Raw genomic sequence first — 22,276 nt, forward strand, 5'->3', positions numbered from 1 at the left:
TTCTATGAATATAGTTTAGCACAAATGTTTCTTCTATCTGGAAATGTAAATGTTGTCTCCACCCCTTAATTAGTCCTGGTAGGAGCCAATGCTTTAAAAGCCTGGTGGTTTAGATCAGAGGGAGACTCTCCCTTCTGTTTGAATGCATGTTATGCTGTGAACTGGAATGAAATGTTTGAAGCACTGCATAAAGAAAAAAATTCAGAGCTCTACAATTTCTGGATTCTACCTGATTTTTCATCGCAAACCAACAAGGAGGCTCAGTGCTAGGTTGACTTTTATAGAAGGCTCACTAAACCTGATATCTAGAAAATGGAAAAGTGATAGTAGTGATCAGGACAGATGAGGGATAAACCTTTGTGTCTTTCAAACTTAGATGTTATTTTTGGCAAATTTTGCTTTGGTTTAATGAATAATGTAGAAACAATGCCGATCTAATAAGAGGAAAGAATTGATGGTGGTGGTTGATTTTAAATGGACTCATTCGTGTTGTTAAAGATCAGTCGAGTTATGTAATGATGTACATTGTGCCCCCATCGTTCCATTAGCATTGCTTATCTGATGGAGAATATTGTAATCATATTCTGTCTGCAGGATGTAATGTGGCTAATATTTCCCTAATAGACAATTTGAGCTTGTAGTGCTAAACAGTTTATACAGGATCCATGACATTTGAAAGGTAACATCATCAAATTCCAATTAAATGGCAATAATGTTGTTTCTAGCATTTAGAGTGGATGTGAAATCACCTGAAGGTATTACGATGAAATTAGGATTCAGGTGACAGCAGCTGTAGCTGAATCATTTGGAGCGGATGATATTAAGTCTAGCTTTGTTGACTTGTCACACTGCGTGTGGTGCAGCAGCTAAACACCGTTAGTCATTTTCTGGTCATGATTGCTGGAACGTTCCAAAACAACAAAAAAAAGCACCTTTTTAATTAAATCTGCGATTAGTTTGCTGGAAGCAGCTATAAATGGTGGCTGAGTAACACTTTTTTCTGTTTGACTGCAGATTATTTCCTGCTATTAAACACTGATAAAAAAAACTGCAAGTTTAAGTAAACAAGCCGATCAATATTAATGACACAACAATTCTGATTGTTTTAAATGTACAAAGTTGCACAGTTTCTTTTTAATCAGTATTTGAAAATATTGAACAAAGTAAAATCAAACAGTAAGAATAAGTAATAACAATAATTAATATCAGCAATAACTAGACTTAAAATTAGACATTTGTAGATTTTTCTTTTTACTGAAACACCTGAGGGAAGCAAATCAAAGAGAACTCAGAACAAAAATAACCACTGAAGTTTTAGAAAAAGATTAAGAAAAAAGAGACACAAACTAAAGTCAAGACAAGCTCATACAGGTGCCACTCACTTCATCTGTATATACAGCACATTCACTCCACAACTGTGCAGAAGATCAGCTGTTAACAGAACAGTGATAGAAAGTAAAAGCTTGTCTCTGCAGCTGATAAGCCTGCAACATCACTATGGATGTACGTGAAGGCAAAAAAATTCCCAACAGAACAGACATCCGAAGTTGGCTAACAGATGTCTTTTTTTTTTCTTGATGCGTTGTTTTTACAGTGAACAAATGGAGAGTGCTCCATTTTATTGTGAAAGGCTGAGCAAACGTTCTGTTGAAAATAAAATTACCAGAGCATAGACAGGAAACATTTTTTTTTAAATGTGGTCCCTGGATGCATAAGACAAAGCCTCTTTCCTGACATCTCTGTCCTTTAAAAAATTCATTCAACATTGTTTCAGTAAGAAACATGACATCAACATTAGTTTCAAGGTGGATTTGAGAGTCACATTTTGTGTTTATCTGTACATTATTTAACTCCCATCCTTTCTTTAAATTTCACCAACACACTTGACTTTAAAAGAGGGGAATAGAAATGCAAAAAAACAATTTGGGCAACGTGTTCACAAAGGAAAACCAGAAATAAGCCTAAAGGGAAAACATCATCACTAAAGGTAAACTAAAATGATGAGCAAAACTCAAGTGGTTCTGTATCTCTCTGACAGTATGGCCCATAGTTCAAACCTTCTCCCATACATTTGGGTCTGTAAGTTATAGTGGTTTCCTCACAGAGGAAAGAAGGAAAGAAAAAGGTATCTCTTCATGAAAGTCATGTTTGTTTTGATTGTCCGCAAAAAATAAGTGCCAGTAGGAAGGAACCCCGGCAAAAGGATATACAATCACAGCATAAAACGACAACATCCTTTTCTGGAAAGGAACTGAGAGTCAACCACTCACTCCTTATAAGACCCTGAATCTGCTCTGAATTGGTGTTTGCGATGTGACTGTGTGCACATGAACTGTGCAGATTTGTCCGTAACCGCCTCAGTCGTTGAGTGGTGTTATTCAGAGACTGTCTTTTCCTCTGTTATTTCATCCTGCAGACAGCTTTTACGGATGATGGGCAGCGGATGGGCTTCGGTGTTAAAGACCCAGTCTTCCAGGGAGAGGAGGTCATCATCAGAGAAAAGCAGGTAAAGATACCTGAACAAACAAGAAAAACAGTTGCATTTCAAACATAATACCCCAAACAGATCTGGTCTTCCTTCTTTTTTGATTGTTGATACTTTAATATTTTTAAAATCAAACTATATTAATGTCAGAGAACAATAACCTGAGTAAATGATGATTTAAAGGAAAAAGCTAGCTAGTCTTGCAAAATGAAATAGGGTTTAAAGAAATGCTCAACCAACACAGAATAACCTGATGTAAAGAAATTTACCATATCTGGGTGTGAATTACAAAAAATTATGCAAAGCCTCAAATTTACTGTTAAATAAACCTCTATTGGTATCAAAGTTCCTCAATCCAAGCAAACATTGAAAGTTTTTCCAAATTAGTGTGTTCAAATTCAGAGCCGTTGCTTCTAGGTGCGACATTAAACAAAGCATATTGTTTGCAACTATTAATTCATATGGACTTAAGAGTAAAGGGACAACCATTGTCTGCATCATACAGATCTATTTTGTTTTAGCATTATCTTGCTGTTGGTTTAAGACAGTTAAATGTAATTATGAAAAATGTTGGACACTCATATCTATGAAAAAAAAAAAACAATAGCTGAAAGACAATACAAATCATCCTAAACAAACAGACAATTGTATACATTCTAAGTTGATCAAATGCCTTCCCAGCTAAGTTGAGTTACTTGAGTTCAGTTTAGGTGGCCATTTGATTTGGTCTAGTAGAAAATGAAAGAAGTAACTAATAACAAAAACCAGTGTCTAGAGAATTTATGGTTGGATTAAGTGGTTGGTAATGCAATCCCATGAAACCTTTTGCACTGGTTTGTCATTGTTTAACTAATATGCCCCACTTATTCCATGATGTGAAGAAAAAGCTCTTGTTGCAGCGGCTCTGTCTCATCTTCACAGCTGAACGTTTTCTCAATGTTGACCACGTTTAAAAACCTCCCTCCCAGCTGACGAGCTGCAATGCTTTGCCCTTACTTGGAAAACATTAATTATTCATCATTTGTGATTTCTTCTTAATCTAGATCAGTCACTTAACTTTCAAAGGAGCATGTTAGAAGCAGTGTAGCACTGAATAAGGCAGTGGTGCTCTGGTGACTACTAACCTGAATGATTCGCACTGCTCCTCTCTTTAGAAGGATAAGCTTTTGTTATCTACATGCTGGTGTAGACTGACTGGTTTGTGTAGCTTAAAATCTGCAGTATAAGAACAGCTGAAACTTAACCTTCCTTGATGGGTAAAAAGTATCTGATTAAAAGTTAGATTAACCTCTGAAGAAGACATTGTGACTGTTTCATTCAAAGCACGATCGCGCTTCGTAGGCAGAACAGATAAGAAGTAGAGATGAATCCCCAGTGTTCAGGATCTGACCCTGTATTACTTTCATGCAGATGAAAGGTGGTGCAAGCAGATCTTACAATAACCTTCCTCCCAGCAATGGGAAGTTAAAAAGCAAGCGAGACTTACTTAAGTGTCTCTGACAGGAAGAAGCTCTGCTGCATGTTGTCGTGGCTGGCTGTCAGGGCGTAAACATCACGGATCCCAGAGAAACCAGACTCCACTCTGCAGTGCTGCTCTAGAGCCTAACAAAAGGCAGGAAGGAACAGGTAAATGATAAGACCAAACTCTGATCTTTATAGTGCCTTGCAAAGGTATTCACACCACAACCAGAAACCTCTATTGATGTTATTACAATTTTATGTGGAATACCAACACAAGGGTGTCATAAAGTTGAAACAAAAAGAAATCTTTAAATTAAAAATCTGAAGAGTTTGCTGGGTGTATGGATTTAGCTTCCTTGAGTCAATCTATTGTATTACCACACTTTCACCTCTAGAAACACATTTTTTCCTGTTGTTCTTTACCAGATAGCTCAAAGTCAGTCAGAATGAATAGAGTGTCTGTGAAAATCAATTTCCAAGTCTCGGGCTCAGCTATTCAGTCATAGCTTTGTCAGTATGCTTCAGTTATGTTGCTCTACTGGAAGGTGAACTTCCAGCCCAGTCTTAGGTCTTTTGCAGTCTTGCTCCATGTTTTACAACAGTGATTAGATTTTCTTCACACAGCCCAAAATGTTTAATTTCTGCTGCATTTATACATGAAATAAGGCACAGGTTTATGACTTCAGAAAACAATTGGTAGCACTACATATCATTTAGGGATTAAAAGGGGTTGAGTACAAATCTATAACACATTTTTCAGTTTTTCTGTTTGTACAAACATATAGAAAATTATGCATCCTTGTTTATTTCACTATTGGGTGCTATATTATGGTGGCCTATCACATTAAATGACTAAATTATCTTGACGTTTGCGACTGTATGTAGAGTAAAACACGCTTTGTTATTCCAATGATATTTAAATTTCAACAAAATTTAAATCCATAGGTCAATAACGGTATTCACACTTATTAAAAAAATATGACAAACACCAAGCCAGCAACACAACTAAGGTCCAAGTAAAGCCAAATCTGACAAGGGTGAAAGGAGAGCGGCTGGGCTAGCCAAGCGGATTAGCTCATTATTATCCCTGCTACAGAGGGCTTGCTTATACGTGCTAATTAACAAAGACCCTGACGTGTTAATGCTTGATGTTCCTGAGCAGAAGTGTTGCACACAGCTTTCAACCTTTGTGCCTGATAATTATAGCCCTGTCAAACTCGTCAGCCTGATCTTTCCTCTTCTTGTGAGTGCTAAATTAATGCTAACTCTCATGCCTGCGCGCTACGGTTTACCGCAGTTAATGTCCTGCCTATTGCCACATTAATAATGGTGATTCCTGCACAGCTTTCATCTCTTGGTGGCAGAACCGTCTGCTCTACTACCTAATGTATAGTGCCACACAATATGAAGAAAGCTTCTGGATGATAAATTAGGGTGTTGAAAGGGCTTGACATAATAAGCGAGGACGACCATGGAAATGATAATGCAGGTCACCAATAAGACAGCAGTACAGATGGCAAAATTGCACTCTGTTCCATCCCCCCCAATTAAAAATAGAATGAAATTACTAGTGTGTAGCAGTGGTTAGAGGTGTGTTTTTCAATTCAATTTTGAGCAAGAGGAATAAACCCAGTTGTAATTTCAAAAATAGTTTATGCTAACATTTTAGAAAAAAGTAAAAAATACAAACTAAACTATGTTTTAATGAGAATGCAGATCCTTCATCAAGAAATAGCAGTTCATAATTGTGAGGTGAAGAAAAAAGATTTTTAACAAGTAGTCCAAACAGTGTGGCGGACATTTATCCTGAGTTACTTTAACCATTGATTACAATCAAGTGAAACTGACTGCCTTCAGAGGTCAATTAATAAGTACATGGATTCCATCTATGTGTAATATCATCTTAGTATAAATAGAGCTCATCTGTGAAGCTTTCAACTATTTTTACAATGAAGTTTATTGCATTAGTACAAGTCATAACTGCACTTATTCAAAATAAATACCAGAGAAGTCCAGAAGAATGTGATGGTAATAATAATAAATACAGTTCCTGGTCGTTAACAGGTATTTATCCTAATTTACTGGTCTTACCTCTACTGCCTCCCATCCCCAGTCTCTGTATTTGGGGTCGTGGGTCAGTCTCCACATGTACATGTAGCTCTCGATGACTTCTGGTCGTAGGATGTAATATCTGTCACTCAGTCTAGTAGCTGTAGCTTCAGCTCCACTGTCGAATCTGAAGGCCTCAGGTCCCAGTCTAGTGGCTGAAAGAGACGAAAACAGAGATCAGATAAAAGATATTTCTTTGCACAAAGTTTTTTTTTCATGTGATCCTTAGATATTAGTGTTTGTTAAAAATCAAGATGAAGCACAACATGTTTTTTTTTTCTATTGGCACAGGAGCATTAGAGTTGAAATTTGTTTAATTTGAAAGATTCCTGTGTGCACCAACTGTTCAGTTTAAAAAAAATAAATCCTCATGCTTTTCAGAGATCTTAGACCCCCACAGAGAGGCTGTTTGTTACAAAATTGTTCTCTGTTTAAATAAGGCAGGTACAGAGTTCACAAAATGTCTGCAAATTGCTGCATTCAGACTGACAATCTGTGAGAAACGAAAAGTCTGAGTCACAGGCAGTACTCAGTTTTCTAGTCTGCTGGCTCATTATGGTGTGCATGCATCAAAAGCGAACATCAAAGCAATTAGTGGTTTAGTGTTTTTTCTCAGAATAAATTATGTTTAGATCAAAATATCAACAGGTACTGAAGGAAAACAGATAACCTGCTGAATGCTGCAAAAATAATAAATTACAAGTTTAAATTAATTTAAAAACATACTAAAGAATAAAAGTTAATCACAAAAGGCATATTTTAAAGCAATAGAAGAGATAGACAGGGCAGAAAAAAGGGAGAAAGTACTTTAAATGATCCAATACATCTATGTTTTTTGTGTGCTGTATGTTGAACACTCAGTTCTTCGGCTTGTAAAATACTTTTTATTGACTCCAATTTCTCCTGTGTTATTGATTTTGATTCTAATTTACTAACTCTGTACAGGCCTGAGAATCTTTGTTAGGTCTACTAACGATTCCCAAGATGACAATATAGGCTGGTAGAAAAAACTTTGCAAATCAGAAATTTACCACAGCCTGCCAGTGGAGTTTGGGACAATTTAATTCTAAACATGTTTTTTTCCTAGAAGTTAATATATGTTATTAGCTGTTGAAGCTCAACAAAGGCCTTCTTCTAAACAAATACTTGAAAGAACACGGCTCCAATTTGAGCTATGTTTTGCAGAGATGAAAAAAAATACCTACAGTCATTTTGTTCATAACACAGAGGTGTATGTTTATATTTATGTATGAATGTCCTCAATTGGCTTTGCTACCTCAACTGTATGTATTTGAATACTGACAAATATAAAACTCACAGCAGCAATTTTAGCTGCAATCTTTCTGTGCATGGTATGGTGATTTTTTTTTTTATTACTTCAGGCACAACGGATTTCTCCCATCTTTCCTAAAAACATGCATCAACAGCATTGAGGTATTGTGCCAGATATTACTTCATGTCCTCAGGCCTGCATTTCTAGACACACGTCTTGAAGGTGAGTGCACCAGATGGCAAAATCCCATCAACTGTCTTTTCCGATGCGGAAGAGTGGCAACTCTAATCTAAGGCATCCTGTGCTCCTTACATTATCCCTAATTATCAATCCAGCCACATTTCAGAAGGTGTTAATCTTAGCTGTACTTATTTAGGATCTGTCCTTTTTACTATCTATGGTTTAAGACTATAGATAGGAGGTAGATCTATAGATAAACTGGTACTTTTGGCTGAGTTTCCTCTTTTACCATGACAGGCTGGTCTCAACAAATATCAGCTGGATGATTTCTTTGCTAAACATATTAGATATTTGTGAATATAAATTGAATCACAATAAAAGTTTTCTATGTTTATTGTAACAAAGTACATTTTTCTAAAGGTAAAGTTGCTAACATTTTTCAGTGGTTGGTTACTGATGCAGATACTGATCTGGTCTGGCTTTTAAGCTGCTGCTGTATTTCACCGTTTCCTTTTAATAACATGCTGATAATCTGCTCTGCTGAGGTGTTAAGGAACCCCAGTTTGCTTTAAGTGGTTTCAGCATATTTGCATTGCTCGGTCTAGTGTCTTCCTCTTGACAATACCTCATATTTTCATTATGGTAAGCCATAATCACCTAATTTAACAAATACTGGAAATATATCAACTTGTGTTATGAATGTATAAAACTGCTAGGCATGCATAGAGATGGAAATATATATCACTCTTATCCTTCACCTCATGTCTTGAGTGATCGTATTAAGATTTTTTTTCACTTCACAAATGTATTAAACAGAAGCTTCATTGTATTGCTTAGGTTAGATTAATCTTGTTTTTTAGTTAAACTCTGTAAGAAAATTATCAGTTTCTCACAATTTGCTATTAAACTTAATTTATGTAAAGCAGTTTTGTCGAAATCAAGCATATGTCAAAGAAGTTCACAAATTTGCATTACACATGCTTGAAAATTCTCAAGACAATGGTTCAGCTGTCTGCAAGTTTAAAATCTATATTTTTAAAAACAAGTCATAGCTTCAGACAGTTCTAGCTTAGTAAGATGAAGTGGCTGTGTGTAAGTCATTTAGTTGATTACAATAACTGCTAATTGACGCCAACATTTTCTCTGAAAAGGTTAAGACTGAATCAGTCAGTGCTGATATATTTTGTGAAAAATTTTAACGCTTTAATATAAACTATTATTAATATTTCCAACTAAGAATGTGAAGTTGGTTTTATGTTCATTTTTGCACAAGGTCCTCTTACCAATAAAGAGTTCTGTTTATTGAAACCTTCTCTCTGAAATTGATAACCTTTCCCTCTCTGTCTCGATTTTTGCCCGTCACTAGTTGTGAAGCTGACAGAAATTTAGAGGAGCAGCAGTAAGCCTTCATGGTATCAGAGTTTGGTATGTCAGCCACTCTGCACAAATTCAAATCTCTCTTCTCTCTCTGATGCTGTCTGCTAATCCAAAAGATGCTAAGCACTACCAGAGCCCAGTAAGAGAACCTGGTGGATGAACATGAAAGAGAAAGCTGGAGAAGCCTTTTGGATCTGAACATCAAAAGTATTCAAAGTGTGTCATAGAAACTGTTATATGATGAGTTAAATTACCTCATTGCTGTAGCAAAAGTAGAAGATGAATCCATTAAACCTAACAGTGGGTTGCAAAAGCTTAAAATTTTGCCAAAAGTAGGACAGATACTAGGATAGTCTAAAAAACAGATGGTATACATTATATACATTATTTTTCTTTTCATTTTCATCATGAAATGGAATTTAAAAAAATATATATTTAATGCCTCAATTAAATGCATTTTTTTTTACTTCGTCAAATACACAACTGGGATTTTTAGTTCACAAACACCAAGGCTATACTTCTGTGGCGAGACATTTAAAAAAACAAACTCATTTGCTCCTTTTCAGATGTGTCCTTTTTTCTATCTCCTGAGGTGCAGCTACACAGAGAGCTTCTTCATTTCATTGAGGATAAAAATTAAAAAGCCTGAGGCCCTTTTAATTTCCAGCATTGCTTTTCTAAACTCGTTTTCTTACCAATTTCCACATTAACCTCTCCTAACAAGACAGATTTTGTAAAATAAAAGTATTAATAAAATCTAGAAATTATGGGTTCTGGTAAATTAATATTGCATATAACATGTATGATATAAAAGCTCCTTCATATGTTTTGAGGAGTTAGACCAGACAAAACTTTTATTAAGAATATTCTCTTCCACACTGTACCAGTGTAAATTGTGTTTTGGGAGATCATTTATAATTTTTTTAAATATTTTCCAAAGAAGATAAGAAAAAAAAGTAGCTAATTAACTCTTCTGACCTGACAAGCTGATGGTAAATAATGGAGCAAAGTCTGGTAAAAGGTAAAACCGTTTAAATGAAGGAACTAGAGTATAATGATACTTTAAAGTATTGCTTCTGTCTGAAAAGGTTCTCCCACATTTTTCACACAGATGCATCTCAAAGAAGAAGAATATCAGAGAAAAGGGAAATAATCCTTGTAATATAACTATAGATAGATACGCATTTGTCTTTAGCATGATAGTGTTATCACATTAGCATTAGTGTGACAGCGCTAGCATCATAGCACCACTAGCACTAGTGATAGCATGAGCATCACTAAAGACTCAGTCTTTAGCATGACTATGTAGGCCACAACATTCTATGCATTAAAAAAATATGTTTTTTTGTTTGCTGTAAGCCATAATCATTAGAAACAGAAATAAAGGCTTGAAATGTATCACATTCTGCTTTATGATTTAACATAGATGCCAGGTTTTGAATTATTTAAAAAAACAAGTTCATAAAATTCCAATTTCCTGAACTGCACCTGTATGTGCAGATCTTTTTTCATTGCTGACACCCCGACACGTCTACTTACTTGAGCGAGTGTAGCTCTCATGGCAGGTGTGTGTGATCTCAGCAGCGAGATCAAGGTAGTGCTGCCTCTTTTCTGGTGCTCCATCATCAGCCCCGATGCCAATCATGCCCCCAGAGAAGCAGGCCAGATGACCCATCTTGTGGTCCAGGATGCCCCCCCTCCACTCTGCCATGTAGGTGAGGCCACCAGGGGACTTCTGAACCAGGTTAGCTTCAATCGCCTGCAGTACCAAACAGAAAGGAATAATATTTTATCTTTCAGAGTGTTGACTATGAAATAGAAACCTTGCTGCAGATTCTACTCAATCCTAATCAGCAACCCAACCTTTAGATCTCACATCTGCTTTTTTTTAATCGGCTCACGGAAGGAAGCTGATATTCACCTAATTGAGTACTTTCTATCGATTCTACAATTAAAATGTTACTTGCAGTAATAAAATATAAACGACAGTGAAATACTAATAATTGGTTTGGTAATCGCCCAAAAATTGATTAAGATGTTTAAACAAAACAGCAAAGGTGTGTGTAAAGCAACCTTGTAGAACTACAAGTAATTTACTGGTTTTACAGCCGTGCATCAGATAAACATAAAGAAACTCTGTCTAAATCCTTATTCATGTTAAGGTGTCAATAAGCCAAACTAGAGGGAGAGAACAGACATGCTGCAGGCGTTTGTTTTATATAGATTAGATCTTTGAATCCATGACAGTAGGAAGGAATTACTAAATTAATCCTCACTTGTTCACCAATGTATATATCAATAGATTTCAGAGTTCTACCAGAAATGAAGAACATTAAAGATCATATTTTATCCATCTATAGAAAATAAATTCTTGCTTTGTTTAAAACATTCTGTTTTTCCCCAGCTGTTGCTCTTCAGTCTTTAAGTTTACTAAAGAATTTTTATGCAAGTCTCTTTATAATGCTCACTCCAGCAGCTCAAGTTAAGGTTAAAAACAGGTTTATCATTTTTGGGAATAATGCAATAACTTAAGGTAAAGAAGCTCCTGTAAAAAGAAAACTCACATGTTTTAGTCCTTTATTTAAGCAGAACATTTCAATATCATCTCCAGAATGTTTTGTCTTCATATAATTAATTGATACCAAGCCCAGTTTCATAATTGCAAAACTGTTGCATGTTGTACATGATAAGAATACTGTAACAAAGATGTAGTTCTGGAAATGGAAAATACATTACTATATGGAACCAAAAATTATAGATATCTTGTTTTAAGAAAGTATATTTTCCTCAGGGTTTAGACTAATAATTTCTACACGAATTAGAAGTTGTTAGTGGTAATCATTGCAGAGCATAATTGGAAAATGTTTTCTCATTCCACACTGTTTTAATTAGCAGTCCACTTTTATTTGAATGCCTAAGGTAATTAGCTCTGCTTTGCCCTCACCTTAAGATTTCTGAATAAACCTGCAGCTGATATTTAACACCACAGTGGCCAATAAATACCAAGTCACAATTAAGAAGGAGAATTCGTAATTAGTGGTTCAGACTTTAGCTTGACCCTTTGATGATAAATGAGGACGTCTTAATAGAAGCTTGAAGTTATATTGAATAGGCAAAGATTGTATTATCCTCTTCGGGAGGTTTTAAGCTCTGTCACCCAGAACATATTTATTGTCCTCTCTTTTTTTGTCTTTCTGTGCTAAATGTGGAGCTCAAAGGTATTTACTCTGATTATTATTTCAGCCAATACCCTCCAGGAGCCTACTGTAAATTACTCGACACTGCGTATTGGCTAAAGATTTTACTGTGCTTTCACTGGTTATAATTAATACTAACTGACTATCACAGATATCATTGACTGGAACCATATTAAGATGTTATATTGAGTATTTAGCCTGGAAAACTAAGAAGGACTCCCATTGTTATTTTGGTGAATATAACAACATTTTGTTTTTCTTGTTGGTGTTTTGGGCACTGATTAAAGCTGCAAAGCAAAATTTGGTGTTTACTGGATTAATGTGATTTCCAAATTAGTTGACCATGGCCAGTAAATGTTTTTTTTTTACTAAATTTTTTTTCTGATCAATGAAGCAACCATGTCTAGACACCACTACTGAAAACAACACTTTCTGATGAAGTTTTTCCTGTGAAAGAAAACTCAGTTATTATTTATTATATTAAGTATTTACAATATAAAATCAGTTTACAATATGTCAAGATATTTTGTGGCTTATTTAGGCTGTGAGAGAGTGGATAGTTCAGAAAGCAATAAGGGAGGATGAACATTTGCTGCTTCATCATTTTGATCTAATATCAAGTCAAAACATTTATGATTTGGAAAAGTTGGGATTGTTTTGGAAGTTTCAAAACACTCCCAGAAAATAGGGATGTATTTTACTTGAGCATACATAAGAAGACTACTGTTTTAGTAGTGCTTGTTGCAAACAACTCTTATCATTTTGTCTCTGTTTTTAAAAAGTAAAATCTTTATATATCTGCTGATATATTGCACTCTCTCACATATGCTGTAATATGCATCTTTTCCTGATATTAATAACTGATCATGGTGGAAACACTAGAAAAATATATTTTAATTTCTGTTTTTATCTCTTTTAATAACTCTTAAAGGGAAATTGGAATCAGGTAAAATTGGTAACAGCAGGTTAAACATTTACAAAAACTAGAGGCCAGAAATCAACCACAAAATTCAGTTTGCCTCCTCTTCAGCACAAACATGCTTTGTTTAATCACTGTTATGTAGCCGATGGTGTATAATGTGTTTATGAGAGACAATGTCCTGAGGTAGGAGTACTTCCCATACTTTTTGTAACAGGGTGTTACATGTTGACTTTTGGAGACAACATCTTACCTTTGTTTAGCACAAACATTAGAAATACATAAACGATCAATGAGTTGAACACTTAACAGTTCATTGAAATAGTTAGTTTTACTCTAATACCACCAATACAAAGTGGTTAGGAGTTTCACCGGGGCTTTCTAATAGCAGCTATTTAGCTTTGCAAAAAGAGAGTACTCCATGAGCTTATTTATAAACTGAACTGCATATGATATAAAAACGGGCAGATCTTTGTGTGTCTATTACAAAATAGCATTTTTCAAACCTCTAGTGCACTGTAGTACATCTTCTTTGCTTCCTCGTCGGTCTTGTCTGACATCAGGTAGGATTTTATCAGATACTCATAAAAACTGTCTCCAAGGCCACCAATGGAAACATGGTCTAAAGAAAATAAATGAGGAAAACAAATTGCAGCATTACAAACAAGTCTTACATAAGAATGTTCCAATCTTAAAAAACAAACACTGGACCATATTTCTCCACACAAGTAAAGAATAATTTTCACTTTATGGTTTTCAATTCCTTTTACTGTGTAATTTCTTTAATTGTCTAATTTAGCTAATTTTATTTGGTTTAATCACAGAAGTACTAAAAAGTAATCAGCTTGAATATGTGTAAGTCTCAGTAGTTATATTTAGCGCTCATGATTAATTCATAGTGTGCTGCATCCCATACACTCCTGCCACCTATGTTTCAAATTAGTTTTCTCCAAACAAAAGCCTTAAAATAGTCAATGCCTCAATTTTCCAAAAGGAAACAAAAACCAAAATCAATTAGCTGTTCTTGCTCCTCTTGCTGTTCTATGTCAACATTCAATAAAATATTAAAGGATATGATACCATAGGAGTCTTTATCTATTCTTTCATGCTTCATTCAAACACAAATACCTCTGCAGACTCCTTCACAAGGTTATCTCTGTGCCGCTGTCTGTCCTTGACACAGACAAACGAGGGGAGCCAGAGCTTATTTTTCCTTCTCCTGATATTTATGTACTGTTCAGCTTCCCTGCGTGCTCCTCCACAACAATTAGCTGCTGTAATCATAGAGATTAGCACCTTTTCCCTCCCAGCGTCATCTCATCACCCTGATCTTCCCCACCCCCACTTCCTCTCAGGTAAATTGGAAAGATCTATTTTTACAAAGTAATTGAATTTATTATTATTCCAATAACCCAGAGCTATAGTCGTCTCATCGTCACTGCTACTCCACTTTATGAGAGTTATATTTAAAATGAAAGGAAGCAGACCGATGGGTGAATGACAAACGAGCACCGAAAAACGCTTTTGAAAAACAGATGTGTGAAATTCAGACAAAGGAGTGAGAAAAGGTAAAAAGTGTGATCAGAAATCACACTTTCTTATAATTCTGACCAACACTATGAGATACACAACAGAGGTTGCAAAACCTTCAGAAGAGCTTGCCATAAAATCTCAGAAATTAGTTTGCCTTTAAGATTTATTAAAGATATTTAGAAGGTTGTTAATTTCAAAATTAGAAACATTATTACAGAAAATTACATAAGAACATATTTATTAATGTTTACAACATTAAATATCACATATACATTGGCTACAACACTTACGCTGAACCCAGTTGCCGCTGACTGGACTGAGGAAGTTCGGATACAGGCCGTGAGGTTTTTCAATTTTGTTCAGGAGCTTCCTGATGCTCATCACCTGCAATAATAAGTCCTCAGATTTAGGCAGTGTAGCAGTTTCAGAAAGCAAACTTTTACTAATGCATAATTACAAGGCTAAAAACTTTTGCTAATAAATTGTGAGGGAAACGCGAAACACATAGTGGTGTATTTCTAACATTTATTTCAATTTCTTCCACCAAGCTCATAGCTAATGAAGAAATCTGGCTCTCCAGAAATTATCACACAAGATCAGTGACAAAAAAAGGTTCCTGAGATCCACTGCAAAGGTACGTAAACCACAAAAGCCCATTGCTTAAAGAAGTTTGCTGTTCATAGTGCCAGAAGCTTTGGGAGGTCAGTGAAGCAAAGCCCAAGAGTTGGGGGGAGATTCTCAAGGTGTACGCTACAGCTGTTTCTTCCTTATGTTAAGTCGCTCCTAAACCAGAGTCAATGTCAGAAGCATGCTACCTGGATTAAGGAGAGAAGAGACTAGACTATTGCTTATTGGTTAAAGTCCTTCTCTCAAATGGAAGTTTTTTTTCTAAAGCATCAGTTCACATAGTTTTCAAGGCCCAAGAGTCTGCAGGAACCTGACAACTTCAAATAAGTAATTTTGTACATATATCTCTCTTTGGTGCCAATTCAATTGTTTAAAACTTCAAAAGAGTGCACTCTTTCATCAAGCAATTGTATCTCCATAGCCGCCTCCTTATGAAGCAAAGTGTAGAACAATGGACTGGTCTTTGTCAGACTAGCACTTTTTAAATTGTACTGAAATATATTCACCTTTCAATTTAATTCCAATTTACATAAATTTACTTGTAAATGAAAAACAACAAATGCAGATTGTAATACTGTATCAGCTTATAGTTAAGGAAATAACTTGAAATATAATAAAATGTTTGTTACATTGAGTCATATGTACCTTCTCTTTGAACACTGGGTTGTTTGACAGCTCTGTCAGATGCACAAATTCAAGGTGAAGGGTCCCGAACTCGGCCAAGATGCTGCTTCCAGCTGAAGCCCAGCCCCAGCTCCAACTCGTGCCACTGCAACAGAGAAAAGATTCAGACAAATTGATTCTAAATATTGAGATTTTTGAATACTAAGGCCACAGACAGATTCAGGTACAACATCAAGGTCAACAAACATGCCTCCTCTGAATGTATAGGATTGCACTGAATTAACGTGATTACGTCTCTGGATATTTATTGGATGCATTTGTCTTGTAAAATGCAGTCACTTCATGTTTGTTGTAAATTGGGGCTACATAAAATTATCATTTTAAAATAAATAATGGGAAAAAATAGTGCTTTACTCAGTGGATGATTTGTGATGCTCCATTCAGTACCAGGAACTAATTATTATGAAGGCCAAGCACCTGGTTTTATATTATGATGAACTGCAGGTTGGAAGCAGAACACAGTGCAGTGAATTTTTTATATTATCTGATGGTTAAAACTACTTTTATACCCGACATATTTTTAGACATGCAAAACATTTTGAATTACTATTGCCTAAAAAAAACCCTAATTTTAAATCCCTGAAACATAACATATGCTGGTAGTGATTCATTTAAAGTTTAATGAAGTGAATTTGAAACTCATGACTGATTTAAGCTTTAAAAAAATGGCCAAGAAATGATGAAAAGAAATGCAGTAAATGAAAAATGTTATCAGTAGCATCACTTTGAAAATCTGAATTTATGTAAATGATTCAGTCAGAAATGATTAGTGAAGGCCACAGGAACATCTTGTTAAGAATATCAGATAACATGTAATGAAATGAGCTGGATTGTTGGGGGGAGCGAGAATATATGGAAGAAAAAACCAGGGCAAAGGCGGGCGTATGACTCTGTGCTTTGATGAATGCACCCATTAAAGCTTTGTATGCTGTATCATTAGTCGTGCTGGCTCAAGTCATCTGTGATTCCTTGTTGGTGAAGAATCAATCAGAGAATCTACACAGAGGTGCAGAACAGCAGGTGCTGTATTTGGAGAACAAGGTGCATCACAGGCACAAATCTTTCAATCTTTTTACACTCTTTAAGGAATGGAAGTCATTTTAATGGCTATCCAGAATAAAATTTTAGTTTATAGTGAAGACGACCCATGTAACATTAGGCATAATGAGCTGAGAAAATAACTCATTCATTTTAAGTAACCAACTAAAACATTTTCTGAGACATTTTTAATGAATGACAAAGGCTAAACATATAAATAAAACATTAACCAATTTGGATTTAGCATGTCTAAATCCAAAGTAAATCTAGATGCACTAATAAGCCATTCCTGGCTGAAACTGATTTTCAGTTTTCTCCGGGATCTGATCTGCCCATTGTGATTTAAACATGTAAATTTTTTTCTTAGTACTATAGCAAGAAAGAGAAAAAATATGTTGTTGTGATAGAAACAATTGTTTTGTATTTGTAAAAGAAAATGAGGGAATTACAACATGATCGATCCCCTTTAATGCATCAAAACATTTGTTCCGAGCCTCTTTTTTCTTTTTTTTTGAGAGTGGGGAACTGGTTTCCAACTTGAGCTCAATGTCCAAAATTATTGCACATAAAACAATTGCAGGCATAAGCTGTTCTTTGTATTTCTGATGGTTTGAAACATAATACAGTGGCACACAGTACAACTTGTCTGTTTTTAAACATGTTTCATTTTCATTTCTGAAAGCATGACATTGAGAGAAAGGTATTACATCTGCTCATATTAATAATAACGGGTAGCCTGGTTAGTAACGAACAGTTAGTAAATATCTCTAGTTTACTACTTGCAGTCTGATGTCACAACATTCTAAGATCTTGGTTCTGTTTACCAGCATAAATCCTGCATCATTAACGTTTCTCGTGGCTTATTTTAAATTCTGCGTACATAAAGTTAGCTTGCACTAGTATGAAGCATTTTCATTTTAGATCAACATGTAAAATAAAAAAAAAGTAATAATGATTTGCAACAACAGGCCGCACAGCAGATGCTGGTCCTATATTTGAATTCATATTTCCTATTTTTATATTTGCTCCATAGCTCCTTTTTGCTGTGTGCCTGTATTCTTCCCTTGGAATTTTTTATTCTTGTTGGATTTCGTCTCTTTGCTGCCGCAGCAAAGTGAATCCCCTAGCTGACGGATAAAACAAGTTTATTCTATTTCATTCAAAACACATAAGAAAAACTCCCTGTATAACTGAAGTCTTTGTATACGGTTCTACAAAACAATGTGAATGCATCTGTAGAAACTTATATGCATGTGCTTTGGTTTGTTTTTGTGTGAATAACCAGCATGGTTCTTCCTGTCCATCTGTGCCATCAGCACATGTTGGTGATGTCTCTGAAATTAACTGGAGAATAAGGTAATTAAATCTGCCAGCAGCTGCCCGGTTTGGCTGCTAGTGTAATTGGTAGCAGGTGGACGACAGAGGTGCCAGGAAGTGTCTTATAAGAAGATAAGATTAGGAGATGAGAGGAGAACGACTAACAACTGTGGGATTTACAAAGGAGTCAAAAAGAGATAATTCAATCACTTATTATGGAGGATTTTAGATGAAATCTCAAAGGAAACATTATGTCACAAATTTTGCCTTGTGTTCATGCATGGTAAAATTACAGCAGAATAATCACACTTTAAGAGTACAAGCTAACAATTATAATTTGATTTCATAGCAAAAAAGTGTTGGTATCAGCCCTTGCTGCTTTATCATTTTTCTTTCTTATAAGTTTCTTCTTTATCGGATTTCAGTTTTACTGTGAAAATAGCAACATCTTCATTGTGGTACAAAACATCCTAAACTCAAACAGCAAAAGATGCAAAGCAAACAGCTTGAACTGCGTGACCGTGGCATTAATAACACTGTGTTAATAAAGGTTGAGATTAGAAAAGCAATGACTTGGAACAGATTAAAAATCAACAGCAGCCCTAAAAACATGCTAATATAATTCAAAGAATCAACCAAAAACATATAAACATAATAATTGTCAACCAGCTGTCATCTGTTATTAAACTCAGTCTGCAGTGAAGTCTTTGTGCAATTTTTAAGATTGATGCGAATATAAAATACTGTCACCATTATGCAGATTAGAATTGATATGTTTTTTCTTTCTGACACTTAATGAAGCAAACCGTCTTCAAGTGCATCTCAATGAATAAGTAATAGTGTAATAAAGACTTATTACACACATTGATACATTCCAGATGTTTACTTCCATTAATCTTGATGACAATGGCTTACATATAATGAAAGTAAAAATATTACACAAGCTCAAAACAAGTTACTTTTATTGCATGCATGTATGCAACAGACAGTCACATATAAGATAAATCACTTCCTAGAGAATCTGTCTGTTCACAATGATGAATAAAAGCATTATAAGGGAAAGTAATGTGTAATGTGAATGTGTAATGTGAAGAAAAAAGTCTAGAAGACAATATTGTCCGATCAAGAGTTTGGTAAATTTTCCTGAGGCTCGGAGTGCAGGTGGAGTCGGTGCTTTCAAGAGCTACTGCACTAAGATATTTCCAGAACATGGTCAGTGGTTGTTGTACTCCATGTGTTAAGACACTCCTAAACCAGTGATAATTTCAAAAGCATCCTTCTTGGGCTAAAGGGATAATAATTTTGCTTAGTGGTTTAAAGGCCAACAGTTAATTTTACTTTTAATTTAGAAATTAAGATCCCAGAGTCTGGAGAAAGAGAAACAGAACCAAAGTTACTTGAGGGCAAATGTGAAGCTTCCACAGTTGGTGATAATTTGAGGAAACCGGTCATATGCTGGTGTGTTAGTGCCCATAATTAATCTATTAAGTATCGTCAAGGGAAATATTACAGACAGACCCAATAATGTAGACAAGATAAAGCCCCCTATTAAAACTGTACTTCAACACCTCAGTGGAGCCAGTGAGGGATTATCGCCATGCCACGCCACATTGATGCAGTAATTCATACAAACGAGTCAAGTGAGTGAACATAATTTATTGGTCCTATGTAATATTAAAATTTTCTGGGAAGCTGAATTTTAGTTGATCATTAGCTGTAAGTGGAGCTGGGTATTAACTAATTGCATTTACTTAGTTGCTAGTATTAACTTGAGTAAAAAAAATACTTCCAGGTGAGGTTTTACTACACGATGCTTTTTCTACATGAAAGATATTATCAAGTAACCATATTCTTGCTTGAGCACAATTCTAGCTACTCATTCACCTTTAATTACTTCTCTAAAGCAGACATATCTGTATTTGGTGGGACTTCTGGTTTTATACACAAAGAAAATTTTCCAATGTAATCTTCTATCTGTTGGAAATGTTCTGCCATCCAGCGGTTTGGTGAATATACATTAAATATTAGGCATCATCACTACAAGTCATTTTCACTGTTCTAACATACACATCAGCTGCTATGCTTTTTTATTATTTTTGGAATGATGTGATGTATTTTTACTGTATTTTTTATTCCATTGCTTCAAGTATCAGAATATGCACATGATTTCATATTTTGTCTGTACGGTTGCATCACATTACCTAATTAATTCAGTACTTGGTACTTAGGGAGCAATTTTACCAGATACCTTTTTAATCAAGACTTTTTAGGATCACTTTTTCCTTATTTTATTTATGTATGCAATTGCTGCACTTATTCTGCACTTGAGTACAATTTTTGGCTTTTCTACCCTCCTAAAAGACACGATCATCAAAAATTACCAGAAATAAAAACTTTAAGCTGTGGTTCACCTATAGAACTTAAAATGTGTTTTTTCATTTGTATCAAAACTTGTCTTTCTCTATTAACTACATTTTTCATAAATAGACTCAGGTCCTGACTGATGCTAATTTTCCTAGTAGCTTGTTGAAGATGAAGGACAGTAGGAGGTGAAGACGGATGCTGAAACTCACCTTCCTAGGTTGATGACTCCTCTGGGGATCCCTGTTGGCGTATTAAAGGCAGGAAGCAGCTTTTCTCCCAGCTCCACTGCTTTATTTCTGAAAAACTAAAAGGAAAACACAAAGAAAATCACCTTGGCGAGCCGACCTGCACATTTACAAGTTGCATATGTTTTATGTTCTAATAAAAAAAATATCAATATGGTTCTTAAAGAATGAAGATTCATGTTGACAGAGTGAGAATCAAAAGCTGTGAGAAGATCTCCCTCCAGTTTTACCTTTAAAGCTAATTATTTAAAGCCTGACGCAACAGAACACAGTGAGGAGTAACCGAATGAACGTCATTTGTAGTAGTCATCTTCCTAATCTCTACTGATACTAAGACTAAGGTTGAAGCAATGTTTGTCAGATCATTAATACACTGGGTTGTCAGTCACCAAATCTCATTTTGCTAGTGGGAATGATGATAAGAAGAGCAATATATTGAAATCTTGACAAAGAATGAGATGTCTGAAGAGTTTCAAAGACAGCTGAGGTGAAAAGAGAAAAAAGTCACGAGACAGAAAAAACCCCCAAAGAGGAAGTGAGTGAGGAGAGCCATGTACGCTGTGTGAGAGGGGAAAACAAAGTGAAAACATGAAGAATGCAACAAAAATGTCGAGCTGTGACTCAGCAGAAAAACTGAAGAAGAATAAGAGAAAATTGAAAAAAATAAATTGCAGCCAGATGGGAGGAAACCACTGACCTTCAGTATAAGGATTGTTGTTATGGTACAAGTAGTCTTTGCTGTGTGCAGTTTGTATTCTGCGGTGATTTTGATGGGACTCTGTTAGCTTGAGTGAATATCTAATACTGCAACACTATAGGAGCTAATGGATTCCGCTGTAATATTATTCTTTGTGGCAGAAGTGTTCAGGGTTGTGAGGAGAGCATATAATGCTACATTAGAGTTACAATTGATTCTGTGTGCTGCAATTTAAGCCCCATTTAGTTTTTCAAAATAAATACAATCAGCCAATCAAATTATGGTGATACACTTTGTAATCATGGATCTGCAGACGTCTCCTAATGGATTGCAGCGGTGAGAAGTGGCTCTTCAGAATATTCGAAGGAGGTTCTGGTTAAACCCAGATACAACAAATAAAAATAATTCTGCCACATTTTTTTTAAAATATATCCAAAATACTCAGAGGTGCAGCTCTTGCATATCTGTAAAGCATGCACAACTCCGAGATTTAACTGCTGTATATTAGTCGATATTTAAGATATTCTCCCTTAAATTTAAATAACGTTAGAAGTAATTGATATTTTTTGTTTTGCAGGCAACTTTAACACCCAGTCAATTATTGATTACTGCTTTAGTTGTTGGTGCTTACATCAAAATACAAGGCTAATCTTGGTGAAAATATTTATTGAATTATATGAAGCACATATTTTTAAAGTACATTGGGTGGCTGAGAGTGTGACATCACAGCCATTTTGAGGATTTACACCAAAGATATGTGGATTACAGAA

The 22,276-nt window shown here is 35.4% G+C and overlaps 1 protein-coding gene across 2 annotated transcripts in view; it reads right to left on the reverse strand.

Annotated features, from left to right (window-relative positions):
• Positions 1–1,100: 1,100 nt before the first annotated feature.
• The window catches only part of LOC114141878 (mannosyl-oligosaccharide 1,2-alpha-mannosidase IA), a 208,692-nt gene continuing 187,516 nt past the window's right edge, over positions 1,101–22,276 (reverse strand). Inside the window, exons 5-12 of one of the 2 annotated variants that reach the window (XM_028012751.1) lie at positions 20,774–20,868; positions 15,807–15,933; positions 14,825–14,918; positions 13,508–13,623; positions 10,425–10,644; positions 6,038–6,210; positions 3,972–4,087; positions 1,101–2,516 (exon numbers count right to left, since the gene is read on the reverse strand). In XM_028012751.1, the coding sequence (XP_027868552.1) occupies positions 2,375–2,516; positions 3,972–4,087; positions 6,038–6,210; positions 10,425–10,644; positions 13,508–13,623; positions 14,825–14,918; positions 15,807–15,933; positions 20,774–20,868 (1,083 nt within the window). In that variant the 3' untranslated portion in view covers positions 1,101–2,374. The remainder of the gene's footprint in view (positions 2,517–3,971; positions 4,088–6,037; positions 6,211–10,424; positions 10,645–13,507; positions 13,624–14,824; positions 14,919–15,806; positions 15,934–20,773; positions 20,869–22,276) is intronic. The other variant, XM_028012752.1, reaches the window with a different exon arrangement.

The sequence above is a fragment of the Xiphophorus couchianus genome, chromosome 3 (assembly GCF_001444195.1).
Source record: "Xiphophorus couchianus chromosome 3, X_couchianus-1.0, whole genome shotgun sequence".
Classification (NCBI taxonomy): Eukaryota; Metazoa; Chordata; class Actinopteri; order Cyprinodontiformes; family Poeciliidae; genus Xiphophorus; species Xiphophorus couchianus.